Genomic DNA, 10445 nt, shown 5'->3' with positions numbered 1-10445 from the left:
GGGGGGGACCCTGCACCACCCCCTTCCCTGTGCGCCCCCGAGCGGGCTGGGGGGCGATTCCCTCCCTGGATCCCAGGAGGCCCGACTCACCAGCGCGGGGGGGCGATTTTCCCCACCCCAGGGGAGCCCGATCCGGCCCCGGGGGCCCAGGGACCCTGCCGCCGAGCCCAGGGGCTGGGGCGAAGGGGCGGGCTCGAGGATCTGGGAACAGGAAGGTCCCTTTGCTCTCCTGTCCCCTCGTCCTTCCTGGCCGAGAAGCCCAGGAGGTGGAGCCGTCTCCTTTGAACGCATTCGCTGCAGCAGCTGTGAGCTGCGGCCCACCACGTGGTGGCAGCAGTGGGATATGTCGGGCCATAAGAGGCCCTGGGTCCCATTCCCCTGAGCCAGCCAGTCCCCAGCCCTGGGGCAGGATCGGACCCAGCGCCCCCTAGCGGGGAAAGACCGCTTGTCCCATTCCCCACCCCTCTGAGCCGGCCACTCCCCTGCCCAGAGATATGCCTTCGAGCAGGGTCACGAGCAAAGTGATGTGTGGCCAGGAAATAGTCCCAGAGGTCTCGGGGCAGTGGAGACGGAATTCAGTTTTTGTATTAGGTGTATTACGGTAGTATCTAGAGCCCCCAGCTGAGATCGGGCCCCCGGTGTGCCAGGTGCTGCCCAGAACGCAGCTGAGAGCAGGGTCCTCCTGGTCGTGCCGGGTGCAGACTGATAGCAGGGCCCCCCTTGTGCCAGATGCTGCACAGACACAGGGAGAGACAGGCCCCGTTTTTCAGATGGGGAAACTAAGGCACAAAGGAAAGCAATGACTTACCCAAAGTCACACAGGGCATCTCTGGAAGAGCTGGGGCTAGAACCCACAAGTCCTGGCTCCCAGGCCCCACTTCTCTAACCCACTAGACCCCACTCCCCTCCCAGAGCTGGGAAGAGAACCCAGGAGTCCTGGCTCCCAGCCCCCTCTGCTCTAACCCACTAGACCCCACTCCTCTCCCAGAGCTGGCGGTAGAACCCAGGAGTCCCAGCTCCATGCTTCCATGTCCCCCCCTTGGGTCCGAGGCATCCCCAATCCTGGAATTACTAAGGCTGTGTCTACACTAAAGACCTTACAGGGCACAGCTCTACCAACGCAGCTGCATCGGTGCAAGATCGCTCATGTAGCCGCTCTATGCCGACGGGAGCAAGCTCTCCTGCCAACAGAGCGCTGGGCACACTACTACTGATGCCAGTGAAACTTATGTCTCTCGGGGGATGGTTTTTGCACACTCCTGAGCGGCATACGTTTTGCCGACGGAAGTGGTAGCGTAGCCATGGCCCAATTGTCTTTCTAAGAAGTTCCACATTCCCCACTGAAGCTGGACTGTGCCTCTGCAGACAACGCCTCTGAGGCTGTTACCAGAGAGGAGGCTGGTAACCACCCCGCTCTTGAACTGGCTGCACCCTTTCCAGGATGAAAGAGTCTGGCGGCCTGTATTTGTAAAGCTCCCACACTTCCATTTTTCCCATCGGGATCTTGGGCGAGGGAAGAGCCCTGGAGTCAAGGAGGTGCCTTTTGATGGTCCCAAGGCATTTCCTTTCGGATCCGGCCAAGTTCAGCGTGGACCAGAGACTGAACAAGACAGACAACAGGCGACTAGGGAAAGAGATTTATTGTGTAGACAGACACCAACAGACGTACCTGGCAGCTCAAAGATTTTCGGTGCTGTGTTGCTTCTCAGTGGGAACTGGAAAGGGTAAGCAGAGACCAGTGTAGGGAGCCCACTGAAGTGGCGGCAAGGGGGTGGAGAAACATAGAATCCGGCCTGGTGTGACTTCAGAAGTTCCTTGGTCAGGATAATTCATAGCTCTACAGTAAATTGCTCTCCCTTTGGTCCCATCTCCGCAGAATCTGACTCCAGTGATCTAGATCCCCAGCTGGTGTCAATGAGCATAGATCTGTTTACTTCATTCCCACCAGCTGGGGATCTGGCCCCATTGACTCCAATGGAGCTACATCCAATTGACACCAGCTGGGGACATCACCCATTTGTGTCTCTCTCACACAGAGAGGAAAAACCCTCCCTCCAATGCCTTGACATCCCTCAGAACCTTTCCCCTTCTCCTCCAGCTCCCATGCCACATTATAATGATACTTTGCCTTTAGCTAGCACTTTCCATCCGTAGAGCTTGAAGCAGTCTACCAAAGTATCTCAGGATGATTAGCCCAATTTTTACAGAGAGAGACACTGAGGCACAGAGAGGGGCAGAGCCAGGAACAGAACCGAGGCATCCTGAGGCCCAGCACTCTATCCACTTGGCCAACCTGCCTCTTGGCTGGTGTGTATGTGCCACAGAGCCGATGGTGGCGACGCAGCCAGGCCCAGCCCCACTGGAAGGGAATCTGGATTGCCATCTCCGCCATCCCCATCAACAATCAAAAACCCCAAGAAATTCCCTCAGATCCCGAAAGGAGGTTTTGATGAACTAGGTTTGTTGCTGATTGGGGATTTCCCCATCCCAATCCTTGGTGGAATTAGTGTAATTGATTATGTGTGTCCTGGTGCCCCAGGTATGGCTCAGGACCCCAATGTGCAAGGTGCTGTACAAAGACAGAACCAAAAAAGTCTCTTCCCCAAAAGGATCTGAGCCAATTATCAGATGTCCACTGTCCATCTCCTGGGGGTATTTCCACCACGTGTTGTGGGTATCAAAGGTAGCCATTTGTCTCTGGTTCAGCTGTAACCCACAGGTCCATATGTGTCCCATTCTCACGCCACGTATGAGGCTGTTACAACGCCTCTTACAGATGCCAGGTCTTCAGTTTAGGCTGGAGAAGTTCATTCTCCGAGTCCAAGGGACTGCCCGAGATGGTGGACAACTTTGTTCTGCTCTGAAACGACGCTGCTGTCGCAAGTTGAGGAACGTTGACATTTTGGCTTGAAAACGACGTTGCTTTCAATCCCAAACTGACCGTTTTGTAAAAAATGTTTGGCAAAATATTGGAGCACCTCCGATTTGGGGCGTTTGTCCTCGTCTTTTATTGCAATATGTCAACATCATTTTCATTCGAAAAGCAATCATTTTTCAAAACTGTTTAGCGAAATATTTTTTGGGGGAAATTCTGATTTGGGGAGTTTTTCCTCGCTTTTTTATTGAAAAACGTCACTAGCAGTTTCATTCCCAAACCAGTCATTTTTCATTTTTTAAAAGAATGTTTTGTGAAATATTTTTTGGGGGGTGGGAAATTCTGATTTGGGGGAGTTTTTCCTCAGTTTCCCACCCCCCCCAAAATGTCAACACTATTTTCATTCTCCAACCAACAATTTCTCTCTCTTTTTTAAAGGTATTGCAAAACTGTTTTTGTTGTTAGAAAAAATGCAATGTGAGTATTTTTCTATTTCTGTTTTTTTGCCACTGATTGCAACAAATGAATGATGTCCAGGTATCTTTCCCCCTCCCCAGTTTTTCATTTCATTCGAAAATTGAACATTGTTCTTCTTCCAAAACCATTTCATTTTCTTTAAAAATTTTCCCAAACCTTTTTACTTTGTTTGTTTGTTTTTAATATTTTGGGGTTTTCCTCATTGTCTCATTCCAGAATTTCAAAGTTCTTCTAATTCCAACACGGCATCATATTTGTCTTTAAACTCTTTTACAAAACTTTTGGCAGGAAAAAAAATTTGATTTGGGGGGAATTTTCCTTTTTTAAACAAAAAAGCCACCTCCAAAACTTCATCATTTTCCTTTCCAAAGCAAATTTTTTTTGGATTATTTATGTGCAAATTTTTTAAAAGTTGGGGTTTTTTTTTGTATTTTTCCCCATCTTTTTCATTCAAAAATTTCAATCATTTTCAGCCCAAACAAATTTTTCTTTTTTTTCTTGTCACTGTTTTACAAAACCTTTTTCTGCATTCTTTCCTTGCACTTTTTCAATTCTTTCCCCCCCTTCTCATTTCCTTTTCCCCACTCTAACTTTTCTAAACTTCCTCTCACTTTGGAAAAACGACAGCGCCATCAAAAAGAGGAAAAATGAAATTCTTTGATTCTGCCAGTCTATAATTTCCCCAAACGTAGTGCTCTGTCTGTATGGGAAAGTGGTACCAGTTACCCCAGTAGAGTTATCCAGAATAACTCCCGGGAAGGCACTCTTATCCCAGTATAGGAGTAGACTTTTCCATTTAGCTTAAACTTCTTCCCAAATGCCATAAACTAAACCCAGATCAGTTCTCTTATACCCGAATAGAAAGAGTTAGCACCTGGATCTAAGGCAGTGGTTTTCAAACTTTTTTTCTGGTGGACCAGTTGAAGAAAATAGTTGGTGCCCGTGACCCAACGGAGCTGGCGATGAGGGGTTTGGGGTGTGGGAGGGGCTCAGGGCTGGGGCAGAGGGTTGAGGTGCGGGGGTGAGGGCTGCGGGGTGGAGCCGGAAAGGAGGGGTTCAGGGTGTGGGAGGGGGCTCTGGGCTGGGACAGGGGGTTGGGGTGCGGGATGGGGTCAGGGCTCTGGGTAGGGGTGCAGGCTCTGGGGTGGGGCCTGGAGGGGGGGGTGGGGGGGGGGATCAGGGCTGGGGCAGGGGATTGGGGCACGGGGTTACCTCGGGCAGCTCCCACTCAGCGGCACAACAGGGGTGCTCAGGCAGGCTCCTAGGCAGAGGCACACAAGTGGCTCCACATGGCTCTCGCCTGCAAGCACCGCCCCTCCAGCTCCCATTGGCTGGTTCCCAGCCAATGGGAGTGCAGAGCCGGTGCTCGGAGCAGGGGCAGCACACGGAGCCCTGTGGCCTCCCCACCTAGGAGCCGGACCTGCTGCTGGCCGCTTCCGGGGCGCAGCGCGGTGTCAGAACAGGTAGGGACTAGGCTGTCTTAGCTGGGCAGTACGGCCCACGGGACTTTTAATGGCCCGGTCGGTGGTGCTGACCAGAGCCGCTGCGACCCACTGCCTTCCATTCGCGACCCAGTACTGGGTCACGACCCACAGTTTGAAAACCACTGATCTAAGATGCTACACTGGAATTTAAGTCTGTATCTAGAGTTTTGTGAAAAGTTTTGACTGAAACTTTTTGTGTGTGAAAACTGAAGATTTGCATCAGTTTCACCAACTTGTTTTGGGAAGGGAAAAAACCCCCCCCGCAAAAAATTCCAATAAACCCCAAATGTTTTGATTTTTTGATTCAAAATGACTTTTCAATTCTAAATTTTTTGTCCTTTTATTATTTTTTTTTAAGGAAAAAAATCTTAAATAATGCCCCAAATGTTTCATTTTGGGTCAAACAAAATATGTTGTTCGACCCGAAATGATTTTCTTTTCCGGCATTTTGATTCACTGAAAAGTTGGGGGGGAATTAATTTTCTGGTCACTGCAAAACGATTTTTTAAAATTTTTCGGAATTGGCATGGAAACGGGAAAAAAAGTCCATCCTTCCCGCAAATGTAGACAAGTAACACATTTTGCTTGATTTTAGACAAGCTGAGAAACAACATAGACTTTAACGCGATCGGTTTAATACATGCTAACATACAATTGATTTATCTTGACTGGGGTCTATCAATTCACGAAGGCCATGAAGGCACCGCTGGGATCATTTAGCCTTTTAGAAAAATACCCAACTGTGATTTAAACATGGCCAGCGATGGAGAATCCACCATGACCCTCGGGAAGTCGTTCCAATGGTTAATTCCTCTCACCTTATTTTCAGTCTGAATGGGTCAAGCTTCAACTTCCAGCCGTCGGATCCGGTTAGATCTTTGCCAGACGAGCCCGTTATCAAATCTGTGTTCCCCAAGTCGGTGCTTCAGCGTTTGAAGGTGCTAATTAGCTGGGACCTAAGATCCCACCCTTAAAACAGAATCAAACGGTCTCTGTAATGTTTTCCAGTGTCCGGAGCAGGGCCTGGGTGGGAAGGGACAGTTTAGGGGCGGGGCTTGGGAGGTATCGAGTGGAGCAGTGGGCGTGGTGAGGGGGGATTGGGAGGAGGGGCCTGTCAGGAGGTGGGGACTAAGAGGGAGAACAGTGGGCGTGTCAGTAGGGGGGGACTGGTAAAGAGGGGTCTATCGGGGCAGGATCTGGGAGGGAAGGGCTAGAGCAGGGGGCCTGTTGGAGCCAGGGCCTAGGAGGAGGATGTCAGGCGCGGGACCTGGGAGGGAGGGGGCATCATAGGGGGTGGTGTTTGGGAGGGTAGGGGATTCAGGGGGTGGGGCTTAGGCAGGAGGGCGCATTTCAGAGTATTTTAGGGGGCGAGGCCTGGGTAGGAGTGGCATGTCAAGGGTGGAGCCTGAGAGGAAGGGGCATCTGAGGGGGCGGGCCTGGGTAAGAGGGCGTGGCCAGTGCGCCAGCCGCAGCTCTGAAGCTGTTCTAACTTACACCAGGGTGTGCACACAGGCGCCCCCAAGCCAGGGCTGGAGACCAGTGGGCTCAGGGGGGGAGCTGAACCAGGCCCTGGTCCCCAGGGCCCTCCTCCATGCCGTGGGGCGGCCCGGCGGGGGCAGCGTGCAGCCGGCGGTGGGACACCAGGTGGGCGTTCTGGATGAAGCTCCGCTGGCACTGCCCGCATTTGAACGGCTTCTCCCCGGAGTGCACCAGCCGGTGCTGCACCAGGTGGGAGCTGCGGGCGAAGGCGCGGCCGCACTCGGGGCAGACGTGGGGCTTCTCCCCGGAGTGCACCTGCCGGTGCTGGTTGAGGGTGGAGCTCCAGCTGAAGGTCTTGCCGCACTCCCCGCACCGGTACGGCTTGGCGCCCGTGTGGATCCGCTGGTGCTGCTTGAGGGCCGTGGTCCAGCTGAAGGCCTTGCCGCAGTCCCCGCAGCAGTAGGGCCGCTCGCCAGTGTGGGTGCGCTGGTGCTTGAAGAGGGTGGAGGTGTGGTTGAAGCCCCGGCCGCACTCCTTGCACTGGTAGGGCCGCTCCCCGGTGTGGACGCGCTGGTGGTTGGCCAGGTGGGAGCTCTCCCCGAAGCTCTTCCCGCACGCCTCGCACATGTAGGGCCGCTCGCCGGTGTGGGTGCGCTGGTGTTTCTTCAGGGTGGAGCTGAGGCTGAAGGCCTTGCCGCATTGGTGGCAGCGGTAGGGCCGTTCACCGGTGTGGACGCGCCGGTGCTGGGCCAGGGTGGAGCTCTCGGTAAAGCGCTTCCCGCACTGGGGGCAGGGGTAGGGGCGCTCACCCGTGTGGGTGCGGTGGTGCTGGGTCAGGGCCGAGCTCTGGGTGAAGCTTTTCCCGCACTGGGTGCACTTGTAGGGCCGCTCGCCCGTGTGCGTGCGAAGGTGCTTCACCAGGTCCGAGTTCTGCAGGAAGCCCTTCCCGCACTCGCCGCAGATGGTGGGCCGCTCCCCGCGTCGGGGGGCCTCGGGCAGCCCCAGCCGGCCCCCAGCTCCTGCCCCTGGACGGGCCCTTCTGGGCCGCGGGGTGGAGGACGGCCTGTGTGGATCCCCTCTCAAGGGATGCTGGGATATGTCCTGTTTGGATCGCCCTGAAAACGGCCCATGCAGATCCGCTCCTAAAGGATTCTGGGATACGTCCTCTTGGGATCTCCGTGGGAACACCCTGCACTGATCTGCTCCCGAAGGATTCTGGGATATGTCCTCTTGGGATGTCCAGGGGAATGTCCCGCGCAGATCCACTCTCTGCCGGGGATTCTCACTCGCTGTCCCGGCACCTGCTAGGGGGGAGAAAGAGACTCAAGCCGGGGCTCTTTCCCTGCACCGCGGACAGCGGGGGCAGCAAAGGGGTTGGTGACGGAGTAGAAAACCCAATGGGCAGGAACCAAGCTCCTGAACTTCCCCCGGAGGGGAGCAGAAGGGCTGGTTCTGCCCCAATGACCCAGCTGAGCCCTCAACGGCTGTGGGAGGGAAGGGCTCCTGCCGTGAGGCCAGGGCACCCGCTGGGGGCGATACTCAGCGAGACAGGGCAAACCTTCCCCTTCACTCCCCGAGCTCCTCACCTGGGATCTCCCTCCCCTCAGAGCACTGGAGATCCAGGACGCACGGCGCCTCCCCTCGCTCCATCCGGGCGATCACGGCCGGTTTCGGGACCGGGAACCCTGCCAGCGGGGGGATAAGGTCAAGTGAGACTCCAGACCAGACCAGAGGGACTAGGAAAACAGAGATCGGAATTCAGCTCCCGGAGGGGCCTGAGTTGCCTCTGCTGGGGGATGTGTTAATGGAAAGAGATCGGCCAAGGGTATTAGAGAGAGAGAGAGAGAGAGAGGGGTGTATGGGGGATAGATAGATAGATAGATAGGGGTGTCTGGGGATAGATAGAAATGGGTGTAGACAGATAGATCATTCCATTGGTGAAATACTTATCACAGGGTAAAACAATAGAGTGATAGGGCTTGTCTGGAAGCCAGGACTCCTGGGTTCTATCCCCAGCTCTAGGAGGGGAGTGGGGTCTAGTGGTTAGACCAGTGGGAGGCTGGGAGCTCCTGGGTTCTATCCCCAGCTCTGGGAGGGGAGTGGGGTCTAGTGGTAGAGCCAGGGACGGTCTTTCCCAGCTCCTTTCCCCGAGGGGAAGCGGCCCCTCACCCAGGAAGCTGATGTTGGTGTAGTTCTCCAGCATGACATCCCTGTAGAGCCGCCTCTGCCCTTCATCCAGAAGACGCCACTCCTCCTCGGTGAAATACACGGCCACCTCTTCGAATGTTACTGGCGCCTGCAACCACAAGGGACCCCACTGGGCACCGCGGCACTGAGGGGTGGAGCTGGCTACTGCCCAAGTGCATTCTGGGACTATCTGGGCTGACACCTTCATGCCGCCCAGAGTTGTGTGCACCAGTGCATTGTGGGAATATCCCAGCAGGGGCCTCCACGTGCCCCAGTGCATTGTGGGACTATCCCAGAAGCCTCACTTCCTAGCAACACTTACATCCATCTAGTATCTTGCCCCTCCCTGTCGCCCCAGATCAGATGCAGGGGCCCATCTAGCCCGGTATCCCGTCTGCTCACTCCTGCCCCAGATCAGACCCACAGCAGACGTCCACTGGGGTCACTGAGACCAGAATCTAGGCCAGTCTCATCTTCCCAGGAACCCAGCCAGCCCCACGACCCACCTGGACGCCAGGCTCCCAGGGCGGGTCAGTCCTGCCCCGCTGCCGCTCATGCCTCTCCGAGCTAGGCAGAGACCCCTGGGGGCGTGTGAGATCTGAGGGAGAAGAGTGAGTCGTTTAGCAGACCCCGAGGGAACCAACCCTCCCTTTCAGCCCTGGGCTCCCCCCTAGAGCCCCTCCGCCTCAAGGAGAGCACCCCCTGCTGGGGAGACCCCCCCCAAACTCTGAGCTCTACCTTGTAGCATGTGGGGTTCCTGGTCCTCCTCTTGGGGTGCAGGATTGGGGTGCCACCCCCGCGCCTCCCACAGTCCTCTGGGGGAGTCCATCTTCACTGCTCTCTGTCCCACCAACTGTCACCTGCAAACCACCCAAAATATGGGGCTGGGTTGGTGGGGGGAACCCTGCCCCCTCTCACTGTGCATCCCCAGAGCTGGCGGAACTGGGGGGACCCTGAACAGAACCCCCTCCATGCACCCCCAGGGCTATCTGGGTTGGGGGGACCCGGCACACACCTCTCCCCCCATGCACCTTGAGAGCTGGTGGAACTGGGGGGACCCGGCACACACCCCTCCCCACATGCACCTCCAGAGCTATCTGGGTTGGGGGGGACCCTGCACACACCCCTCACCCCAATGCACCCCCAGAGCTGGCTGGGTTGGGGGGACCCTGCACACTCCCCTTCCCCCATGCACCCCCAGAACTGGCTGGGTTGGGGGGACCCTGCACACACCCCTCCCCCAATGCACCCCCAGAGCTGGTGGCATTGGGGTAACCCTGCACAGACCCCCTCTTCTTATGCATCCCCCAGAGCTATCTGGGTTGGGGGGTCCCTGCACAGACCCCCCTCTTCTCATGCAGCTCCAGAACTGGCTAGGTTGGGGGGACCTTGCACACCCCCCTCACCCCAATGCACCCCCAGAGCTGGTGGCACTCGGGCGACCCTGCACAGACCCCCCTCTTCTCATGCACCCCCAGAACTGGCTGGGTTGGGGGGACCCTACACACATCCCTCATCCCCATGCACCCCCAGAGCTGGTGGCATTGGGGCAACCCTGCTGGGCTCAGCTCCCTCCCCAGATGTCCTGGACTCAGCAGCGCCAGGGATTGGGGGGTTTGTTCCTCCCTGGTGGGGCCCCGATTCAGGGGGGCAGAGCTCAGGGGGGACTGGGGAACGCGGGCTCCTTTCCGACCCCCCTCCCCATCCCACCTCCCTCTGCTTCATCAGCACCATGCAATTGCCGAGCCAATCAATGCACGCACCCCCCAGCTCTGCAGGCTGGAGAGACACCCTGTCTGCACCCACACACCTACCTGCTTGCCGGGGGCTAGGGGATCGCCCCCCCCCCTCCCCGGCTGCTTGGATTGGGGGGGAGGGGAAGGAAGCGGAAGGTCCCTTTCTTATTTCATTCCCCCCAGGGTAGACCCGCTTGGTCCTGTCTA

The 10445-nt window shown here is 56.2% G+C and overlaps 1 protein-coding gene across 2 annotated transcripts in view; it reads right to left on the bottom strand.

Moving 5' to 3' along the window:
• Positions 1–9439, bottom strand: part of LOC112118666 (zinc finger protein 436-like) — a 13773-nt gene extending 4334 nt beyond the window's left edge. Inside the window, exons 1-5 of one of the 2 annotated variants that reach the window (XM_029913030.1) lie at positions 9241–9439; positions 9009–9100; positions 8485–8611; positions 7902–8000; positions 6448–7616 (exon numbers count right to left, since the gene is read on the bottom strand). In XM_029913030.1, coding sequence (XP_029768890.1) covers positions 6448–7616; positions 7902–8000; positions 8485–8611; positions 9009–9100; positions 9241–9331 — 1578 coding nt within the window. In that variant the 5' untranslated portion in view covers positions 9332–9439. Of the gene's footprint in view, positions 1–6353; positions 7617–7901; positions 8001–8484; positions 8612–8824; positions 9101–9240 lie in introns of those variants that run through there. The other variant, XM_029913029.1, reaches the window with a different exon arrangement.
• Positions 9440–10445: the final 1006 nt, after the last annotated feature.

The sequence above is a fragment of the Terrapene carolina genome, unplaced genomic scaffold, assembly GCF_002925995.2.
Source record: "Terrapene carolina triunguis isolate 2854851 unplaced genomic scaffold, T_m_triunguis-2.0 Scaffold423, whole genome shotgun sequence".
NCBI classification, from domain to species: Eukaryota; Metazoa; Chordata; order Testudines; family Emydidae; genus Terrapene; species Terrapene triunguis.
Note: the sequence above shows the minus strand (reverse complement) of the source record. Positions and strands in the feature narration are given on the sequence as shown.